The 22980-nt window shown below is 54.8% G+C and overlaps 1 protein-coding gene across 1 annotated transcript; it reads right to left on the reverse strand.

The window, feature by feature from the left end:
• Nucleotides 1-1397: 1397 nt before the first annotated feature.
• Nucleotides 1398-22758, reverse strand: ALOXE3 (arachidonate lipoxygenase 3). Its single transcript, XM_044249030.1, has 15 exons — nt 22312-22758; nt 21525-21729; nt 20398-20479; nt 19517-19636; nt 19100-19225; nt 16283-16386; nt 15797-15969; nt 14945-15088; nt 14643-14846; nt 14462-14548; nt 13827-13996; nt 13135-13256; nt 9039-9139; nt 8299-8469; nt 1398-2282 (listed from the first exon to the last, which is right to left on the reverse strand). The coding sequence occupies exons 1-15, from the start codon at nt 22456-22458 to the stop codon at nt 2103-2105; spliced, it is 2136 nt and encodes a 711-aa protein (XP_044104965.1). The 5' UTR covers nt 22459-22758; the 3' UTR covers nt 1398-2102.
• Between the last annotated feature and the right edge of the window lie 222 nt (nt 22759-22980).

A 22980-nucleotide genomic window follows, 5' to 3' on the forward strand; every position in this document is an offset into this window, starting at 1 on the left:
AGTTCAGTCCCTGGGTTCTCGTGGGGCTGACGTAGCTCGGCCAGCACCTCCCGTCATCCTCAACCCTGGCGTCCAAGGTCAAGGCAGCTGGAGGATCCCCACTAAATGGGAGAATGAGCCAGGCAGTGGTCTGGCGTGGGGCTGGGAGACTCTACAGCCTAGCAAAGCCCTTGCCCAGGGTACTGTCTGGATGGGTCACCAGTTATGGCAACAGAAAAGCCCTAGGATGGATTCCCCTGCCACCAGCGCTGGAGGGATGGAGGAACTGTTCCCGGGTCCCTGGCTGAAGGCACAGCGACTCTGGCCAGAGAGAGGCTGTGACCAGGGTTTGTCAGGCACAGAATATGACTCCAGAGACAGAGGAGGTAAAGGGGCCGGAACCAAAGTCAGGGGAAACGGGACACAGGGAAGGAAGGGGTTATTGGGTGGCTGTGGAGAGAGAAGTTACCCATGACTGAGCTGAGGGCCACACAGATCTCTTTCTTTCTTTAAGATTTTATTTATTTATTTGAGAGAGAGAGAGCATGAGCCGGGGAGAGGCAGAGGGAGTGGGAGAAGCAGGCTCCCCACTGAGCAAGGAGCCCGATGTGGGTTTCAATCCTAGGATCCCAGGATCATGACCTGAGCCGAAGGCAGATGCTTCACTGACTGAGCCCCCCAGGCACCCCAGCATTCTATTTCTAAGGGCTTTGGAGCTGCAAGGGAGGACATCAGACTCCCCAGATTGCTATCTGCATCGGTAACCCTGCAGCCACAAACCATCCGGAATCAGCGGTGGGACCCACGGAAGTGTATTTCTCTCTCAGCTCCTCACCCAGCCCGGGTCAGCAGGGGAGCTCTGTTCTGGTCCCTCCGAGACAGCAGTTGATGGCTACACCATCTCCATGTAGGTCTCTTGAACAGCAGAGGCAGAGAGACGGGAGCTCTAGAGGGTCTCACGCAAGTGACTAAGTGCCCCGGGCCGGAGGGGACCCACATCCCGTGGATCCCTTCCGCATGGAACTGGTTGACCAGAGCTCATCCTGTCTCCACCTAACCACCAGAGGCCCGGAGACTGAGTCTTCCCCGCGTCCAGAAAAGTAACCAGATCCTAGCGGCAGCGCTAATAACCCCACACCCAGAAGCTTGGTTCTCAGGTTTTGCAAAGCACCTGCTTTTTTCCTGTCAGCCCTGTGAGTCTGGATATCCCCTCGCCTCCGGATGGGTGACACACTCTGGGAGAGGAAGGCAGGAAGGCGGGGCCTGGCTAGGGGCTGGGTTGAGCTGGGAGGCCCCTGTCTCCAGAACAGAGGGTCCAAGAACTCGCTGCTGCTCCCTCCTCCTCCCACCCCCTCCCACACCAGCCACACACACACACACACACACACACACACCCCAAACCAAAAATGAAATGGGAGTCAAATATGTTGAACTTTATTAAATTCATTGGGCTCAAGGACAGGAAAACAGCAGGGAGGGGACAGGACAAGGGCTGGGGAGGGTCCCCGCACACACCCAGACTCCCTGGCCTGCAGCTAGATGTCCATGGAAGCTGAGCTCTAATCCTAACCCTCCCCTTAAAGATGCTGATGGGGTCACCGGGGACCCCAGAGCAGACCCAGGCCATACATCTTCTCTTGCCCGTTTTCCAGGTTCTTCCAGAGAGGAAAGTTAGACTGGTGGGTCCTAGGTTTGGAGGAAAGCCGAAGGGAAAAAAGCGACAAGGTAAGAGGAAGAGTTTGAAGACCGGGGGCCTTGGGGGGGGGTGGTACAGGAAGGGGGAGCTCAGAGTGCCTGTGGGGTTCCCAATGGGAGGAGGTAGGTTCCCACAGGAGAGGGAAGTTAGGAGCCTGCCCCAAGTAGAGCACGGGGTGATGGGCTGCCTTTCTCTCGAAGGACCTGCTCTGCCCTCGACCTTAGGCAGCGGCTTCTCACCCTGGAGGCTGCTGTGCGGGTACCTCACAGCTCAGGGCCCACCTGTAGGAAGCTAGCGCCACCCTGGGTGGAAAAGGCCCCAGGTGCAGTGAAAGTCCCGCTGAGCGGGAACGAGAGGACCCTGACAAGCCGGCCCTCCTCCTGTGCTGGCGCTGGAGCCTTTCTTCCAGGGCTGGGAAAGGAGGGGGTCAGATGGACACGCTGTTCTCGATGAGCGGAGGGTCCAGGTAGGTGTAGGGCAGCTCCAGCCCCTGGTTCCGCTCCCGGATCTCCCGCGAGATCTGCGCCAAGCGGTTCTGGAAGGCGGCGATGCTCCGCCGAGGGGCCTCCTCTGTGAAGTGCTCGTCCGGGTAGGTGCCCAGGGGCCGCTGGAAAAAAACCGGGAGGCGATCCGGAGGACATTGGGGATGAGATGAAGGAGAGTGAAGGACCACGTTGGCCACCGCACAGTCACGATGGCGCCAGGGGCTTCACCCAGAACAGCCACTGCAAACTCAGACCATCCAAGCCGCTATTCCCCACTCTGGGGAGCTGCCCAGAGCAGACCCGACACCCTACAACTCAGGGTCAGCGAGGGGCAGGAATGGTCAGCCCGAGGCTAGTGCTCCCTCTGCTGGTAGTCCTCTGCCTAACAGTCCTGCTCAGAGACCGTTTCTGCACCGGGAAGCCAGGCCTTGGACCAGACATCTTTAAGGGTCCCCTCCAGGGGCACTGGGGGGCTCAGTCTTTAAGCATCAGCTTTTGGCTCAGGTCATGATCCCAGTCCTAGGATCGAGCCCCGCGTCGGGCTCCCTGCTCAAGGGAGAGCCTGCTTCTCCCTCTTCCTCTCCCCCTGCTTATGTGCTCTCTCCCTAGCAAATAAAATAAAATCTTTAAAGGGTGGTATGGGAGTTTCACTTTACACTGAGTGTTCATCAGTAATGACTGTTCGTACTTCCCAAATGTTTCTTTCACGTATTGAGATGATTATATGGTGTTACTTTATTGATGTAATAAATTACATCGTTAGATTTCATCAGGGTGAACCGACCTCTCATTCCTCTCATTCCTAGAATAAACGAGACCTCAGTGTGGCATATTATTGTCTTACTATGTAGTATTGGCCTTCATTGGCTAATGATGTATTTTTAAGATCTTTGCAGCTAAGTGGAACACGTTTATAATTTCATTTTCTTAATTACAGCTAACACGCTGCAAGCCCTTGACATGGACTGCCATGACAGTGCAACAATCCTGTTAGACAGGTGTTCTTATCATTCCCACTTCACAGATAAAGAAACTGAGGCTTGGAGAGGCCTGATTACACATCCAGGGTCACACCGGGGGAAGTGTGGATCTGGGACTGGGACTTACTACCAGAGACCCACTTCCCTTCTTAACAGCATCACCTTGGCCAGCTGCAGGTATCAAGGGTCCCAGTAACATGATTTGGGGAGTGTCCACTTTTTTTCTATACTTTAGAGAAGTTTGAGTGATTTAGGAATGACTTGGTCCTTGAAGGTTGAGTAGAGCCCCCCTTTGCAAGAAGGGGGATCAGGCCTCTTACACCCTTTTCCATTTATGTGTGGTTTTCATCTCTTCTGGTGTCAATTTTTATTTATCATTTTCCTAGAAAATCATCTCTTTCACCTCGATTTCCAAAACTGCAAGTCATGTTTTCTTTTAATTTCTTCAACCTTCTCAATTATCGGCTGTTTGCTTTTCCACTCCTCCCAAATGTTGTACATTGGTCTCTCTCATCTCTCATCTCTCTTGATTGGGATTGTCTCTGGTTTCTTTATTTTATTGGTCTTTTCAAAGAATCAGTGTTATGTCTTATTTACCAGATTGACATCTAACTCCTAAAACGATAGTGTAGGGGCACCTGGGTGGCTCTGTGGGTTAAGCCTCTTCCTTTGACTCAGGTCATGATCTCAGGGTCCTGGGATCAAGCCCTGCATCAGGCTCTCTGCTCAGCAGGGAGCCTGCCTCCCCCACCACCACCACTGCCTGCCTCTCTGCCTACTTGTGATCTCTCTCTCTCTCAAATAAATAAACAAAAATAAATAAAACAATAGTGTAGCTGTCCAAAAAGGAGAACACAGGAACATGACAGGCTGGGTTAAAAGCTCTGTGACCTTGCGCAACATACTTAGTGTCTCTGAACCAACTTGCTTACTTTTCTTCCCTGTAAAATGCAACTACCATTTGGGGTGCCTGGCCAGTTCCACTGGTGGAACATGTGACTCTTCATCCTAAGGTTGTGAGTTGGAGCGCCATGTGGGGGGGTAGAGTTTACTTAATTTTTTTTTTAAGGGGGCACCTGGGTGGGTAAAGCCTCTGCCTTCAGCTCAGGTCATGATCCCAGGATCCTGGGATTGAGCCCCAGTACTGGGATTGAGCCCCGCATTGTGCTCTCTGCTTAGCGGGGAGCCTGCTTCCCCCTTTTTCTCTCTCTGCCTGCCTCTCTGCCTACTTGTGATCTCTGCCAAATAAATAAATAAAATCTTTAAAAACATTTTTTTAAATCTTAAAAAAAAAAGGAACTACCATTTATTGAACACCTGTATGTTAGGCACTGTACTAAGCATTTTAAACAAAGCTCCTTACTTACTTCGTATTTTTAAATAGCATACATAAGGCATCTGATTTAATGACTGAGACATGCTGGATCCCCCAAGAAGCAATAGCTACTGTTATTGTTGTTTTTTGCTATTGTTGTAATTTTCTAGGTTAGACCCCTCACTGGCTTCTAGGAAGGAGCCCTCCACCCTCAACCTCTTGCCTATCATGCCTCATCACCCTGATGTTGTGGTTTACAGTAAGGAATGTACATTGGAGGGGGGCACCTGGGTGCCTCAGTCATTAGCATCTGCCTTCAGCTCAGGTCATGATCCCAGGGTTCCGGGACTGAGACCCACATTGGGCTCCCTGCTCCAAGGGCAGCCTGCTTCTCCCTCTCCCACTGCCTCTGCTTGTGTTCCCTCTCTTGCTCTCTCTCTGTCAAATAACTAAATAAAAATCTTTAAAAAAGGGGTGCCTGGGTGGCTCAGTGGGTTAAGCCGCTGCCTTCGGCTCAGGTCATGATCTCAGGGTCCTGGGATTGAGTCCCACATTGGGCTCTCTGCTCAGCAGGGAGCCTGCTTCTCTCTCTCTCTCTCTCTGCCTGCCTCTCCATCTACTTGTGATTTCTCTCTGTCAAATAAATAAATAAAATCTTAAAAAAAAAAAAAAGGAACATACATTTGGGCTTCCTCCCGTTCCTGGCACAGAGCTCCTAAAACCCTTATCATTTTGTAAGCGTTTGAGTGTTAAAAGTATCTTGTTATCGGAGCGCCTGGGTGGCTCAGTAGGTTAAAGCCTCTGCTTTCGGCTCAGGTCATGATCCCAGGGTCCTGGGATTGAGCCCCGCATCGGGCTCCCTGCTCAGCAGAGGAGCCTGCTTTCCTTCCTCTCTCTCTGCCTGCCTCTCTGCCTACTTGTGATCTCTGTCTCTGTCAAATAAATTAAAAAAAAAAAAGTATCTTGTTATCATAATAAGGCCCTTTCAACCACACCTGAGTTTACATTTCATTTGGTGACTTCTGGAAAGCCCCTAAGGATGGGGGCGGTTGCCAGAAAAGCCAGCCTTGTGATTAGAGGGTTGGAACTTTCATCTCCAACCCCCAACCTCCAGGAGGAGAGAGGGGCTGGAAGTTGACTTAATCCTCAGTGGTCAAATGATTCAATCAATGGCACCTAGGTAATAAGAGACAGAAAAACCTTAGCAGCAGGGGACTGGAGAGTTTCCCCAGCTGGTGCACATGGGGAGGTATGGGGAGGGCGGGGAAGCCAGGGAGGGCCAGTCAGCCCTGCACCCACTCCTACCCACCTTGCCCACCGCATCTCTGGCTGTTTGGAGCTAAGTCCTTTTATAATAAACCAGTAATCTAGTAGGTAAACGGTCTTCCCTGAGTTCTGTGAGCTGGTACAGCAAATGACCAAACCTGGGGCTGGGGGTGAGGGGTTGTTGTAGTTTTAGCTGGTGGGTCAGAAGCACCTAGGCTTGTGGGTGGCATCAGAGAGGGTTGGCATCTTGTGGGACTGAGTCTGAACCCATGGGACCTGGCACTCTCTGCAAAGAGAGTGTCAGAACGGAGTTAATTATCTGACACCTGCTGGTCCCACACACAGTCAGTGGCTAGAAGGAGTGAGTGAAAGTATTGGGAATAGTAATATTCTGCAAGTAGACAAAAACAAAACAAAACAAAAACCAGAGTGTTGGGGTGCCTGGGTGGCTCAGTGCAGTAAAGCCTCTGCCTTCGGCTCAGATCATGATCTCAGGGTCCTGGGATCAAGCCCTACATCGGGCTCTCTGCTCAGCAGGGAGCCTGATTCCTCCTCTCTCTCTCTGCCTGCCTCTCTGCCTACTTGTGATCGCTCTGTCAAATAAATAAATAAAATCTTTAAAAAAAAAAAAAAACAGAGTGTTTTCCTTTATAGTAAAAAAAAAAAAAAAAAAAGAACTTCTCCAAGTCCTTGAGAAATAGGACCAGAAAGGAGCAGGATCCAGGGACAAGTTCCTGCCATTCCCAGGCCATGAGATGGTAATTAAAACTTGTTAGGAAGATAACACACATCTGCACTGAAAGGAGTCAAGCATGAGAAATGACATTCCTGTGACGTCAGAGGGCTTGTGAACAAGACCAGGAGGCCAGAGGCGGGACAGATGACCCCATGTGTGAATAGAAATATTGGTAATTGGTGATCAAGGAGCTGCTCTCCTGACCAAGCCGACCTGACAGCCTCCTTGCCTGCTTCTGCCTAGAACTGCCCCCTCAACCATCCACATAGCCACAGAGGCCCTCTTGCTAAAACACAGATTCAGCCATGTCATCCCGGGGGGTTTAAAGCTCTTCAGTGGTTCCCCATCCTCCTCTGAATGAACACTGTGCCTGCACCAAGCCATTTGCAATCCTACCAACACACCAACGGACTCACCTTCACTTCATTTCACTTGGTTGTGTCCTTCCTCCTGCCTAGAAACTAACTCTGCCCTTCCTTTGTCTGCCGAGCTCTTACTTGACCTGCAGGTTTCAGCTTTGATGTCATTTCCTCCAAGAAGCCTTCCTGGGTTTGCCCAGACTCAGTCAGGTTCCACAAGTCCCCATTCTCACCTCTGTTACGAGACTAAGCTCATGAGGATAGGGTTCATATCTGCCCACCAATGTCTGACACATTGCAAATGCTCATGAAGTACACATTCGTACATCAATGATTCCTACAACACTGTGATGCCCTTTTACATGTCCCTGTGTGTCTCCTCAACTAGACTGTTGGATTCCAGAAGGCAGGAAGGTCTCATTCAGCTTTATATGCCTGGTGCCTGGTGCCATCTTGACATGTAGGGAGTCCCCAAAATAACGTGTGGTGAATATTTAGATGAATGGATGAAAAGTTAATGGATGAATGCTTGGTGGATGAAGAAGTCGGTAGAAGGATGGATGGATGCATGGATGGAAGGATGGTTGGATGGATGGATAGGTGGATGGGTGAGTGGATGGATGGACAGATGGATAGATAAGTGAATGGATGGAAGGAAAGATGGTTGGATGGATGGATAGATAGGTGGATGGGTGGGTGGATGGATGGACAGATGGATGGATGGATGGACAGATGGATAGGTGGATGGATGGATGGATGGATGGATAGATGAATGGATGGATCAATGGGTGGATGGGTGGATTGATGGACAGATGGATAGATGGGTGGATGGATGGACAGATGGATAGATGGATGATGGATGGACAGATGGATAGATGAATGGATGGATCAATGGATGGATGGATGGGTGGATGGGTGGATGGATGGACGGGTGGATAGATGGATGAATGGATGGATGGATGGATGGACGGATGGATGGATAGATGAATGGATGGATCAATGGATGAATGGATGGGTGGATGGGTGGATGGATGGACGGATGGATGGATGGATGGATGGACGGATGGATAGATGAATGGATGGATGGACGGGTGGATGGATGAATGGGTGGATCAATGGATGGATGGGTGGGTGGATGGGTGGATGGATGGACGGATGGATAGATGGATGGATGGACACATGGGTGGATGGGTGGGTGGGATAGATAGATGGATGGATAAACAGACAGATGAGTGAGTGGATTGGTAAACTGACGAATTTGATAGACATTGTGCCCCAGCCACTAAACTGGTATTTGTTTCAATGTATGTCTTTGGGGATCAACTATCATTTCCTAAAGAAACCAAGGAACCCAAGACAAGCTCAGCAATGGGCATAAATGACGGCACTCAGTCCCCAAGACCCCCGGAACAGTTACCACCACTGCCACTGCCCAGGTCCTGTAAACCTCCACCCCCATCCCATCCCATACCCCGTACACACCTGGTCTTTGGGCTCCTGGCTGACCAACCAGAAGAGGAGAAGGTTGGTACAGGTGACATTCACTTCTGGGAGGGTGTCTAGGTAACTCTTCAGGGTGGTGGTGCCCTTGGTCTGGGGTGGAGGCTGCCTCATGGATGATGGGGTATTGGGCATCCAGGCCCCAAAGTCATGCTGTAGAGACCCCACCCCAGTTGATTCAGCTGGCCAGAGGGGGAGAACCAGCTCCTTCATCATTCCCGATCCTGCTCCTACCATCCCACGTCTCACAGTTAAGAAATGAAGGGATGGAGGAAAGGGAAGGGGGAGGGTGTACAGGATAGAAAATTCCAGAAGTGGGGTAGGAGGCTCACCCCTTGTCACTCCCCACCCAGTGTTCCTGGACTAGGTGGAGTGAATCACCAAGGAAGGAGTAGAACCAAAAAGCTGGCATGCCACCCATTGTGGCCTGATACTCCCCTTGGCTGTGTCCTTACCAGGACAGGTCCTATAGGTTTTCTTCCCAACAAAACACCAGCTGGAGTCACCATTACAAGCCTGAACCCCACTCCACCCAGACCTCATCCGACACTGACCCTTCACTCCTCTACCCCACCCAGTCACCACCCAACCTCAGCTGCAATCGTAAACCCACCCCAACCCTGACCCACCCCTGCTCTCAACCCCAACTCTGGCCTCATATCCAGAGCTGAGCCCAGCCTTGCATAGCCCAGTGCCCCCAAGCCTGCCCCCTGCCACCTCACCTGCCCACTGTTGACAGCGGCGTGCTGGGCGGAGCAGTTGAAGATGACGGCAGTGAGGAACTTCACCAGCTCTCCTGGAGTGCACAGTTGGCGTGGGAAGCCTGGGTGTGGGAGGAAGGGAAAAGGGTGTGGAGGGAGGGGACCGGATTCCTAGGGGCAACTTGGGGCTGGGGCTCACCGCAAGGGGAGAGTGAGGATGAGAGGGCTGAGCATTTGGTCACTATTGTCTTTTGACTAAGATTAGGGCTGGGCTGAGGTAAGGGATGGTGGGTCATCACCAAGGTTTGCAGTCTCTGAAGGGGGTCAGGATAGGGGCTATCTACTGGGATTGAACCAGGAAATGGCCAGCCAGCAGAGCTCACAAGGAAGGAGCCAAGTTCAAGCTGACAGCCAGTCTGGCTCTTCTCCCCACATCTATCTGCAGCCCCTGATAACACTTAATGATCTTTTAAGAATTATTTATTTATTTATTTATTTGAGAGAATGAGAATGGGGGTAGGAGCAGAGGGAGAGGGAGATGGAGAGAGAGAATCTCCCCACGGAGCGTGGAACCTGACATGGGGCTTGTTCCCGGGAACCCCCGAGATCATGACCTGAGCTGAAACCAAGAGCCAGATGCCCAATAGACTGAACTACCAGGTGCCCCAGCACTTAATGATCTAATTCTACCCAGTTCACCAAGACTTGTCCAAGCACCCAATGGCAGAATGTCACAACAGCTGGGCTTAGCAACAAAGGCAGGTGACCAGAGTGCATTACTCATAAGTTCACAGTGATGGAAACAGAAGGGGGCTCCAAGGCCAGGGCTCGGCAACCCAAGGAGAGCCCAGGCAGGGCAGAAACCGACCCTGGGGCTGAAGCGCTTAGGGGAGGCATCCCTGCAGGAAGAGAAGAGTGGGTTAGCTCTGGATAGGAAAAAGATGACAGAGGAAGAAGGCATTTTCAGGCTCAGCTCAGAGTCCTCTCCTCCCTACATCACTGCTCTCGTCCAAATCAATGGCTTTGACTGTTTCCCAAGGGCCGAGGACTCCCAAATTCACACCTCCCACTCCGCCTGGTCCCTGGATTCTAGATGAAGCCGTGGGCATAATTGCGGGTGCCCCCTGATGCTCCAAGATGGGTGTCTGTGCCACCTCTCAGACAGCTCACCCACAAACCCTGATGCTTGGTCCCCTCCCTCGCACACTCCCCAGACCCGTCCTGCCCACCGTGGTCCCATTCTGGTGGCTCTATCCAGTCGCTCAGACCACAGCCTGTGTGCTCATTCCTCTTTTTATCTCACGTTGCGCGTATCAGGCAATACTTCCAGAAGCCAATCCCGTCTCACCACCTCCCGGTCTCCATCATGTTGCCCCCAAATGAACCCACCTGCTTCCACCCTTCCCCCCGAAAGTCAGAGCGACGATCCCTTAGAATCATACACCCAATCGCGTCAGCCCCGTGAGAAAACCAGTTAGTCGTAGAACTAGCGCTCTCACTTCCTTCAGCTCTCTGCTCAAAGTCACCTCCTCCGAGAAGCCTTCCCGGACCACCTAGCTGAAAAAACTCCCTCTACCCCAACGGGCTGTTTCCTTATCCTGAGCGCTCCTAGCCCACCCCCTGACATATTTGTTTGTTGATTCTCCGAATCTCCCTGCCAGAATGGGAAGCTCAGTGAAGGCCAGGAGCTCCATCTGTCATGGTCACTGCCGAACCCCAGCCGCAAGAACAATACTTAATACTGAGGGCCCAGTAATTACTGGTTGATAGGAGTGAATGCCTAAGAAGGTAAGAAGGCAGAGCCGGAAGGAATGAGGCATCAGCAAGGCAAAGGGGCAGGGAGGGTCCTTATCGGAGGCGAGGCCATGGCATGGGCCAGGCCACGCAGTTTCTGGGGACAATTTCTGAGGATGGTCAGGGCGGTGGCCCCACAGACCGGATGGGCGGGCAGCAAGAGGCTGGGAACGGTGAGTCCTATGGAGAAGCAGCTGCCACACTATGGGAAACGGGATAGGGTGGTGATAGGGGGACAGGAGGGTGACAAGAGGAATTGGTCACCCAACCGGACTTAGGAAACAGGAAGACAAAGTGGGAGCCAAAGATGGCTTCAGAGTTTGCAGTCGGGATGCAGAGCAGTGGGGGAAAGACCAGGCGTCTGACTGGGAGTCCGGGGGAATTTTCTGGATGTTCCCATCGAGGTAGATAGTCTAACCTGGAAGGGCTGAGATTAAAAGGCAAAGGACATCAGGCCTTCTGTGGGAATTTTTCTGTAGCTCCTGTAGTTAATTTGCTCTCCGTGAAATATGGAAGCAAAAGTCACACTGACTGAAGTTAATTAATGAGTGTGCCTCGCCTTGAACTCCGATAAGCTCACAGAGTCAGAGACAGGTTGAATAAAGTAAGATAGGGGAGTCAGCCAGCAATAATTAGACCCCCGGCTGCCCCAGGTCTTAAATAAGAAACAGCCCCAAAAAGCGGGGGAGGGAAGCCCTGGGCAGGGGGAGGAAGCCATCAGGATCAGGTCAACCCAGGATTAATAATAGGCTTGCAAAGCAAGTGCATTTCATCCTTTAAAGATCCAAAAGGGGGGACGCCTGGGTCGCTCAGTTGGTTAAGCCTCTGCCTTCAGCTCAGGTCATGATCTCGGAGTCCTGGGATGGAGCCCCAAAACAGGCTCTCTGCTCAGCAGTGAGCCTGTTTCCCCCACCCTTCCCCCCGCCGCATGCCTCTCTGCCTACTTGTGATCTCCCTCTCTGTCAAGTAAACAAATAAAATCTTTAAAAAAAAAAAAAAAAAAGGACCCAAAAGGGGTGCCTGGGTGGCTCAGTTGGTTAAGCATCTGTCTTTGGCTCAGGTCATGATCTCAGGGTCGTGGGATCGAGCCCCGTGTGGGACTCCCTGCTCAATGGGGAGTCTGCCTCTCCCTCTATGGGTTCATATTGGAGTTTATCGTCAATTTTGTCAAGTGTGATGACAGTATTGTGGTTCCATAGAAAAACTTTTTTTTGGAGTTGCCTATTGATTTGGAATAAAATAGGAAATGGGCATAATTTACAAGAGTTCAGCAATAACAAAAGCAAGAGATTATAAAAATATATGTTTATAAAAAATAAAAAATTTTTTAAAAAGCAAGAGATTAATCAAATGAGTGCTTGTTGAATCTGGGCAGTGGGTGAGTGGGTGTTTGATACATTACACTCTCTATGTTTAAAATTTGTTGTTTAAAGGGATAAAAGAAGTCTCAGAACCTGTAGCTGGTAGTTTTTCTGTGCTGGTCTCAAGGGTGACAATGAGACAGCAGCAAAAATGAAAAGTTCTTCAGGGGATGGGGGGCAGGGCGCTTTCCAAGTCTGGAATCAGCAGCAGAGGAGACATGGGAGAAGGGATCACTCCATTACGGGATGGTAGAGAGGAGACAGATCCAGTTGGGACAAGCCAATAGCTGGGATGGGGTCGTGGCAGAGGCCTGGGAGGCTCAGAGGATGTTTCCTCCCTGGGGCTAAGGGGAGATGTTAAGGAAGGGAGGATGGTCTGCTGAGGTTGAGCAAAGGAGGCGGAAGAGGGGGCCACTGGTATCGTGTCGGTGGGTCTCAAAAGCCTCTCGGGCAGTGTCAGAAGAAGGGGGGGACATTAGTGTTAGGTGTTAGTAGGGAAGAACAAGGCGGCAGCAGGACCATGTCACCCCATGAGGCCAAAAGAAATGAAAGAGGCTGGTGGCTAGAGGGGCCACCTGGTGGGACAAGCATGAGGAAGTACGAGAGATGGTTCCAGAATCCTCAGACTCTGAGGCTGGAGACAGCTCCTACCACGTGATGGGACACATCCACCTAGCTCCGCAGGCAGCAGTGAATGGGCAGGCTCAAGTAAAGGTCGAGGAAGAACCAGAGGGTCACAGAGCAGTGGCTGCAAGCAAGGACTTTGGAGACCGTGAGAGCCAGCTCTGGATCCCGCCTCTGCCCCTATCTGCAAAGCCTTCTGTATGCCTGCTCCTCATCTGTTCAGCGAGGCTAATGATAGGATGCACTTCAAAGGCTTGTCCCTAAATAAGAACCAGGTAACAGGTGAGGCCAGAGGGAACACCGGGTCTTTGGGAGCTGGTGGGTGGGGGATGGGATACCTGAGCTTTCCCGGCCCAGGAACGCCCGAGCAAAGATCTCACCGACCCAGGCCTGCAGCTCCGAGTCTTGCTGCACAGACGCATTGCTGGGGTAATAGTAGCCCACGATTTCTGAGACAAAGCTGCAGGAAAGAGATGCTAGTGCCACGGGGGAGACCTTGGGCTTGGGCCTGGCCAGAAATCCAAAGCCCAGTACCATTCAGGCTAGGGAGAGCCAGACAGCCAGTGTCCATCAAGACCCCACCTCAGTCCAGTGGGAGCCCCCAGATCCAGAGGGAACCCGAAGGCCCAGGTTTGGGGACTCCTGAGCCATGGGTGCTCTGGGCCTCCTTCCCCCACAGGGGTCTGGGAGTGGGGAGTGCACTGAGGAGAGCCTGGGGGCCCCGGCCCACACCTCACTGTTGCACCTGTCCCCACCCAGTTCCTCTGGACACCCTGTTCTCTCCTTTCTCAGCTGCTGTGTTCATACACAACCTAGCCCCTCCCAAGCCAGCAGTCATTTCATCGAGGACTCCAACCGCAATTCTCGCCCTGGGGGAGCTCCCTGCGGGGACCTGAAGCACCCATGACATCCAGCCCTCAACTCTCCAGCCTGCATGAGAACAGGGGTCCACACTGCCCCTCCCCCACCCCAGCCAGGAGGCCCTGGTGGGGCCAGACTGGCTATAGGGTCCCAGGCCTGCACCCCGCACCTCTCAATGGCCGCCCAGATCCTTAGGCCGTCGTCCCGGTAATGGTAGTTGGGGATGGCCAGGACGCCGCGGGCCCGCACGCTGTCCGGAAGGCAGAAATCGGTGTAGGTGAAGTGGGCCAGAGCCGTGCTTATGAGGTAGAGGAGGCCTTGTCTTCCAACCGAGGTGACCTGAGAACACGCAACACAGCCCAGCTTGGGGACTTGGGGACGAGACGAGACTACGGACTCAGCCCTAGGGGTGTTAATCAAGGAGTCCAAGACACGGATCAAACCCCTCCACAGGGACTGACACGCGCCTCGGAAGCGGCAGTCCTACTAGATGCATGGGAGAAATTCCCTAGATATCAGGTAACTGAAAGAAAGTCGCGACGCCGGCGCAGGGGCGGCGGGGGGAGCGATCCAGCGCGGCTGCCCTGCCCACCTCCGGGAGACTTCGGAGGCCTGAGGGGGCGGGGCCCGGGTTGGTTGGCGGGGCAAGTCTGGGGACCGGCGGGATGGGCGGGGCTTGTGGAATGGGGCTGGCAGGGACGGCGAGGAGGGATTGGGGGCCGAAGAGGCTTGTGGGCGGGGCAAAGCGTCCTCGGGGCGGGACTTCAGAGGCGGGGCGCGGGGGGCCGAGGGCAGAGGCAGCACCTTGTCCACGAGGCCCTCGGGGTTGAGCAGCGTGGCCCGCGCGATGGTGTTCACCTGCAGCGTGTAGCGAGTGTGGGGGAGCAGGAGCTGCGGGCGGGATGAGCGCACAGGAGCCGAAGGTCAGGGGAGCAGGCCGAATCGGCCCGCCCGCTCCGGCCCCCGCCCGGGGGGGCCCACAGACCTTGTAGATCGGATGGCAGAGCGGCAGCTGGCGCAGCGTGGCCATGGCGAAGGCCTCGCACAGCAGATGCGTGCACAGAAAGTGCGTGTTGTTCTCGTGCACCAGGAATTCGGAGTTGCGCACCCACGTCTTGGCCAGCAGCCAGTCCCAGTAAGAGTCCGTGGGCAGAAAGATGGGGCTATCGGGCCCGGGGGTCTGGCTGAGCTGCGCCCCAGAATAATAAGGGGATGAGTCTCAAGACTGCTAGCGTGCTCCTGAGCCCGCCCCCGCCCCCCGCCTCGGCCTCCAGCCCCGGCGCTCACCTGGATGGCCAGGGGCACCAGCGCCCCCTGCGGGTTGAGCCACAGCAGGCAGAGCGGGGCGGCCACGTACTGGAGGCAGCCGTTGAGGCAGTGGACAGGGGCCTCGGCCAGGATCCAGTAGTCGGCTAGGAAAATGTTCCCCCTCTGGGGAAGGCACACAGAGGCTCACAGCGCCCTCCGACCCGCGCTGCGCTGCCCTCTCTGTCCCCCGCCCACTCCCACCCCAGCCGGGGCCTCAGTAATGCTCGGTGCCTGTGCTCCTGCCCAGAGTTCGGTACCCCGCCCTCCCCAGAATGTTCGGAATGAGGTCCAGCTGAGTCCCTGGTGCGGCACCTCCCACCTGGGGAAGCTGGCCTCCTCTCCCAGGCACCCCATACCTGGTCCTTCCTGCTCTCTCAACTCAGTGACCCTGTCAGTATATCCCACAACAGGAAAATGACCTGAGAACTGACTGCCCCATCTCCAGCCTCCTGGAGGCTGCCTGAGAGCTTGGCTGCCCCGGAGAGACTGATGATCATCTCCCCCCAGGCCCTCCAAGCTCTGGTCTCCATGACTGTTCCTCTTGTATCCAGAGGCACTGCCTTCCTTCCACCTGTCCTAAAATCAGTTTCTTTGGGCCCCAGCACTGTGAATCTTGGAGGCCCCAGAACACAGGCAGGGTCTTCTCTTTCATGCCGTTTTGCTCACGTGTACCATCCCCCAGGCCTCCCTCAGGCTCCCAGCCATGCCCAGCCCCATCCACCCCCCCCTCCCCATCTGCTCCAACTCAAAGTTGCCATGCGGGCTGCAGACACAGCCATCCCACCACTCCCCGCCACGCCCATCTCTTGTCCATAATGGCACCTCACCCACCTCTAGTTCTGTCTGCAGGCAGGTGTCGGGTCCCAGCATGGGGGCCACCATGTCATTGGTGATGGGCAGCTTGCTGGGCAAAATGGAGAGGCAGTGGAGCATGACGGGGTTGACACCATTCAGGTACTGGTACCCGAAGAAGGGGTCCTCGCACCAGTGCTCTGTAACGTACTCTAGGGGGGCAAGAGACGGGGCTGCTTGGCCTGGAAACCACTTCCCAAGATCCAACCCTTGACCGTCTCCCTAGCAGGGAGAGTATTTCTCGGCCCTCACTCCCCTATTCCTGTCCCCTCCCAGAGGAAGGGGAGGTGGCATGAGCTCCTAAGGGGAATCTGTGAGGTGGTTGCCCAGGAAATCAGGAGCCACTCGTCCTGCGATTCCGCGGTGTCTGTGAGAGGGCTGAAAGAGGGCCCCTTCCCAGGATGGGGCGGAGGGCTCCGAGCACGGGCTGGTGGGGAGGATGGACAACTGCCTGCCTCTGCGCACCCGAAATGACTGTCTTGTGGCACCAGAAGATATTTCGGATGTCATCCAGCTTCTTCCAGGAGCCTTTGCGGTCCAACAGCCCGCGGAGCTTCATGCCCAAGGACCTGCGGAGGAGGGGAAGCAACGGTGGGGTCCAGAGCTGCCTGGGGCACTGTGCCTCCCAGCTTAGAGGCCTGGTGGGACCCGACCAGGTCAATGTCCTGATCAGAGGTGCCTAACATTGCGCCCTCGAGAAAAGTCTAGTGGCCCACTGAGGCTCTGCAAGGGTGAGTCCATATGCGAACACAGCCAGTCTTCCACGGAGCCTTGGCCTTTCTCCAAGCTTCCATCTAGTCACAGATCTTCTCTGGCCTCTGTCTGGCCAGGATGCCTGCCACCAGCAGTCCCGACCAACCACAACCTTCTCGCGACACATCATAACCGGAGGTGTACTTTGCACGCCAGACTAGGAGGGACCATGCACTTTTCACTTTGTGGGTGTCTGTACTGTTTAAATTTTTTGGAGCTGGGCTGTCCTCTCCACCTTCGATCAAACCTAGCCAAGACACAGTCTTGTGTGTCTTGTGTGTCTTGTGAACAAGACACAAGCCACAGAGCACAGCCGGACGCCGCGTAAACACACACCTGGTGTGTATCTTCCACAAAAACGCTCCTCCTTCCCTGCGTGACACAGTAAATCCACGTCCTCCAGCCACTCTCTATTGCACACGACACCGTGAGCCCCTTAGGGCCAGGACTGGCCTGGGCCCGACATACTGATTCATAATAATCACTCAATGGCTTCACCGAGTCAAATGGAAGGGAACGCACCGCCTACCAGGTGGGTTTGTGGCAAGCGGTGGGGGAGGGAGGCAGGGTACACATGCTCAGGTGCCCAAAGGGTGTGGGTGCCATGACCTCACAACCCCGGGGACGACTTTCTGAGTGTCCCCCGAGCCACTCCCGGTCCACAGCATTTGCCGAGCACCTGCTCTGTAAGGCCCCAAAGAGGGGAAACACCGGGTGGGAGCTCAGTATTAAAGCAGAGAGCAAGGAGGGGCACCTGGGGGGCTCGGTCTGTGAAGCCTCTGCCTTTGGCTCAGGTCATGATCTCAGGGTCCTGGGATAGACTCCCGCCTCTGGCTCCCTGCTCAGCAGAGAGCCTGCTTCTCCCTCTCCCTCTGCCCTTATCCCCCACTTGTTCTCTCCCTCAAATAAATGAATAAGTAAAGTCTTAAAAAAAAAAAAAAAAGTAGACAGGTGCCTGGGTGGCTCAGTGGGTTAAGCCTCTGCCTTCAGCTCCATTCATGATCCCAGGGTCATTGGATCAAGTCCTGAATCGGGCCCTCTGCTCAGCAGGGAGCCTGCTTTCTCCTCTTCTCTGCTTGCCTCTCTGCCTACCTGTGATCTCTCTCTCTCTGTCAAAAAAAAAAAAAAAGGCAGAAAGCAAAGAGGCAGTAAAGGAGAAAGAAAGTATCTTCCTTTTCCAAGGGCATGGTGCTATTGTCCTACACTGAGACCCAGCCTCCACCCCTGCCCTCCACGGATCCCCAGTGGCTGCGAAATGTGTGCCCCCCTCACCCTCCCTGCCCATGGGCTCTCCTCTGAGCCCCACACAGGCTGTCCTAGTGGTCTCCCAGGCTTCCCTTGCCTAGACCCACATGTCCATCTGGGGACCAGCTCAGGTGACCCTGATCCCTCAGCCCTGCCCAGGCCTGAGGCCTGAGCCACCTGTGACCACCTTGTGCTCCAGCCCAGACACTCCCCGGCTCCCCACTCACTCCACATCTGCCCTCTTCCCCCTAGTCCTTCTCCCAGTCAATCAGGTACAGAAGCCCCAAGGAAGAGGACTCAGCCCCTTGCCCCAGACTCCTCTGGGCCTTCTAAGGCAGTCCCTGCACAGATGGTCAGCTGAGTCTCTCCATCCTCCAGACAAACCAACCTGACTTTGCCCAGGATTCACCTTCTCTCTGCTCACCTCTCCTTTCCATGGCCCAAAGCCGTCTCTGTCCCACCTGCCTTTCTGAGAGCCACCAGTTGGCCCCTGCTGGCCCCAGGCTGACTCTGGACACGAGGGTCGATGGCACCCCCTCCAGAAGTCACACTTAGAGCCGCAGCTGTGAACTCCAGCTGCTAAAGGCCCCTCTGGTTCCTAATTAGCTGTGCCACACATCTCCCTAGGGACACTGAGCTCCTCATGGTGGAAGATGACATCCTAACACTCAGTCACATCCACTGAGAGATGTTTTGTGCTGGGTGTCATCTCACTTACTCTCCCCCAGACCTACGAGGCAGGTAAGGGTGCTACTGTCATTTTAACAAATGAGGACATGGTTTAGAGGCCACGTGAAGATCAAGGTCACCCAGCTGGAAGGTGTGGGTTCTGGGATCTGAACACGAGGTGGTCTGACTTCACTTCCTTTAAAGCTTTAGGACCTGGCCTCCCTGTCCTGTTTAACATGGTCCCACCTACAGGGCCCAGGACCAAGCTCTGCACTGAGAAGGGGCTCGTTCATTTCATAGATTTGAGGACTGGAAAGAGCGGGGGTGACAAATGAGCAAAGAGGAGGTGATGGGGAGTCAGAGAATGGAGAGAGAAGGAAGAGATTGGGGACAGAGAAGGGGAGACTGGGACAGAGTGGGGGAGACCGTGGACAGAGTGGGGGAGACCAGGGACAGAAGGGGAAGACTGGAGTGGAGGGGGGAGGAAGGGGACAGAGAGAGGGGCCAGGGACAGGGGCGGGGTGTGGGGGGGACAGAAACAGAGCTGTGGATATGCCCGGCAGGGTGGAAGCAGAAGGGAGAGTGACAGGAGTGCGGGGAGGGCAGTGGCCTCACGCGGGAATGGCATTGAAGAGCAGGGAGGCTGTCTTGGTGGCCGAGTAGCGAATGTTGGGCTCCATGTGCATCAGGGATGGGAAGTCAATCTTCATGGGGAAGCCTGGCAGGTACCGATTCCCACTGCTATGGAGGGTGGCAGGGAGACAGAAAGACAGACACCGGTCAGATGGACCTACAGCCCACTCCTCTTCATTCCTTCCCTGGATCCTCTCCTGGCTCCGGACTCCTGCCCAACCCTGTCCGCTGGAAGCCACATCCCTGCCAGACCCTCGGGATCACCCCCCACCCCTGCCCATTCCGCCTCTCACTCTTGGACTGCCGCCACATTTCTCGTTCCCGGCTGTCCGAGCCCCATCGTCCCAGCCTTCACTTCACGTCCCTCCACCTTCTTCCCCAGCCTGGGTCCCCCCTCACCTGTCCCCTTGGTCTGCTCGAGGTGTCATCTTGGTCAAGGCAAACTTCTTGTCTGTCTCCATCTCCTCAAAGCTGCTGACGTCTATCATGCCGGGAAAGCCAGGGGCATAAACTTTCCACCTTCCAGGGGAAAGAGGTCAGGGGTGGCTAGTCAAACTTAAAGTAAACATAGACTTCAGCTTTTTAAATTAAAACTCACATAAACCGGGTGCCTGGGTCATTGCGCATCTGCCTTTGGCTCAGGTCATGATCCTGGGGTCCTGGAATCAAGCCCCACATTGGGCTCAGGGGGAAGCTGCTTCTCCCTCTCCCACCGCACCCCCCACGCTATCCCCCTGCTTGTGTTCTCTCTCTCTCTCTCACTGTGTCTCTCTCTGTCAAATAAATATAATAATAATTTTTAAAAAACTCCTAGAAACCACCCACTTTCTGGGGTAGGTGATGAAGAATTAGAATTTTCTCTCTGAAGACACTAGGCTTTAGGTGGGCATAGCATTTTAGGATAACACAAACATCCAGACAGGTTCAGAGAGAGGTCTGCGTTGAGATTAAGATCATCGCTGGTTTGGGGGGGGGGACGCTGAGGTTGAGGCTGGACTGAGATCAGTCAAGGCCAGGGTCATGTCTGACATCCGGGGGCCATCAAGGACAGCTGGGGGAGGGAGATGAGTATGGATTCACCGATGCTATTGGGACAATTGTTGGTACTGGTGTTCTGGGTATGGACTCCAGGTCAAGCTCAGATGAAAGTTAGGGTTACACGAGGTCCTGACTGGAGCCGGGACCCCAAGGTTGGATCTGAGGTCAGAGTTAGCGACTGTCTGATGGAGGCTGAGATCGGCATAAAGGTGGGGAAAGAAGTCAAATTAGGCCTCCCTCACCGGTAGCATTCCTGTCGGCCCTGGAGTTCCCGTCTCCTGTGGTCCAGAAGGAGGGGAAGGGAGTCCTGACAAATGGTTTTTGCTGTGGGGAATGAAAAGTACTTATCATACACGTGTCTTTTCAAACAACATATCCTCCAGGAAAACTTGTCTGAATGCCCCAACCTTGAACCCACCCCTCAGTGACAGGGATACCCCATGTTCTCTGCACATTCATCAGCAGAAGGGACTCAAGGAAACCTCACCCCAAAATTATAACGATCATCCTAACTGTATGTTTGCCTCCTTCCCAGGACTCTTTTGGGGCAGAAATTACATTTTAGTCATTTTGTGTATTCCCGGCACCTAGTGTGGTGCTCTGACACTATGTACAAGCCCTGCTCTTGAAAAATGACTGACGCATGAATATATTTTGGGAAGCGGTGGACAGACGGAAATGCTAGGATAAAGAACCCACTAGGGGGCCGAGATTTCACCTCTCATCCACACTTGTCAACACTCATGTCAACACTTGGACCAGCCCTGGCCATGCCTCTTGGGATCAGATAGCTCAGAAGACGTGGGTGGGGGTCCAGAGGCTGAAGGAGCTCGAGCTCGGCATCCTTGAAAGGCCCCCTAGATGCCAGGGCGAATCCTAAGAGCACGTCACAGGGACGTCGTCCACACCAGAAAAGCCAATAGTAGTCATCGGCGAGGCCTTTCCAGCTTCTGCACCTGTTGACACCCAGTGACTCTGCTCTCAGCTCAAGTCTGCTCTGGGCACAGGAGAAATTCACTCTGGGGGAGCGCAGAGGGAGTCGGCCGAAAGCAACTCGAAGCTCTGTATATTTGCACTTGTGTCTCTGTCTGTGAGTCATGTGAGCAGCTAAGAGTGTGTGTGTCTAGTCTTTGCGTCCCCAGAGGGGCATACACTGCCTAGAAATTCCCTGCTGAAATTCCAGGGCTCTAGAGGCTCAATTTTGTTCAGAAAGCATCGACTTCAGAGCTCTGGATTGCAGTTACCCTAACCTTAACCCCACCCCACCCGTCTTCCTTGCAGCATGGGCTCCGGGAGGTTCCCCACCCCCTGACCCCCACGGATGCCTCCTGCAACCCAGGCCAGCCCCCACCTCCCGCCTCCTGCCCACCTGTTCCTGGTCGCAGCTCTATGGTGCAGTAGCCCTCAATCCACTGATAGCAGGGGAAGTGGGAATGGGTGCCATCGGGGGCCGTGACACAGAGGCAGCTGCAGTACCAGGAGTCCTTGGGAAAGAAGGCGTAGCGCTCCTTGTGCAGACGCAGCAGCAAGAGCTCACCCAGGTCCGAGGAGCACCGCACTTTGTACTTCTGCACCTGGGGGGACCAAGAAGCCAGCAGGTGAGAGGGGAGGGACGGCGGGGGCATCCTTAGACCTTGCGGGCGTACATCTGCGCCTGCTCTGGCATATAAACTGAGGGCTGCTAAGCCACGCAGGGCCTTTGCAAGAATTAGGAAAAGGCACCCCTTCAACCAAGCAGAGGCAGCCACAGCTCCCAGAGGCAGGGCGACTGAGCAGAGTGGATCCTGGACCTCAGCAGCCTCCTTGGCGTCGTGGGGCCTGGCGGAGGCAAGCAGATCCCCTCCAGAGAACAGGAAACCCCCCAACTCACAGAGGGTAAGTGACTTGCCCTCAGCCCACCATGGGATGATGGGAGGAGCTAGGAAGCAGGTAGAGTTCTCCTGATCCCCAGCATCGCCCCCTTCTTACTTCACAGCCCTGCCTGGGTAGAATGGATGGGCTCCCCAGGAAAGCCAGAGACCAGAATAGGACGGTGAGGAGGTCAGCACCTGAGTTCTGCAGGGTTGGAGGAATGACCTGGGGGAATGACCCTCTCCTCCTTTAGGGTTCCCTTCCCACGGGGTTTCAGGGGTCCCTCCTCCCTCTCTCGAACTTACAGATCCAGGGGCGAAGTCCCTGCCCAGGCGATCGAGCAGCTGTTTGGGGCTCTCTCCACTAGTGCCCACCAGGGTGACAGAGATGTTGTCCAGCGTGCCAGCCTTCAGGTAGGGACCCGTGGTCACACACACGCGGTACACGGCCATGGTGGGGAGGAAGGAAGGATGGCCCCGCAGCGGTGGCCACAGCAGCAGGCAGTCCGCCTCGGAGCAGGGGGGCGGTGGGCCAGGCGGGGCTGAGCTGTCGGGCTGCGAAGTCCCTGAGGAGGGGGCTAGGCAGGGGCAGGGAGGCTTCCCAGGGAAAGCCCTGCTTTCTCTTGGATGCTCCGGGGCTCGCTGGCCTCTCTCCCCCGAAGCTCGCGGTCGCTGCCCCGGCTCGCTGCGGGCTCCCTCTCCCCACCCTAATAGTTGTTTGCCTGCCTCTGACACAGCCGGTCTCTCTGGCTGGCAGGACGGGACTCACCCAGATGGGTATCAGGAGCCCGAGCCCCGCTGGGAAGGGAGGGACCGGGGGCTGAGAGGGAGACGAGGAGCTGATGACACCTGTGTGACTGGGACACTGCCCTGCTCTCGGTCAGGGGCCCACTGCTACCCTGGGGCCCTGGTCCGCCCACTCCCCAACGTGCCCCGAGACCCCTTCCGCCTCTTAGCCGGGCTTGGGCCCGGGGC

Source organism: Neovison vison, chromosome 5, assembly GCF_020171115.1.
Source record: "Neovison vison isolate M4711 chromosome 5, ASM_NN_V1, whole genome shotgun sequence".
Taxonomy (NCBI): domain Eukaryota; kingdom Metazoa; phylum Chordata; class Mammalia; order Carnivora; family Mustelidae; genus Neogale; species Neogale vison.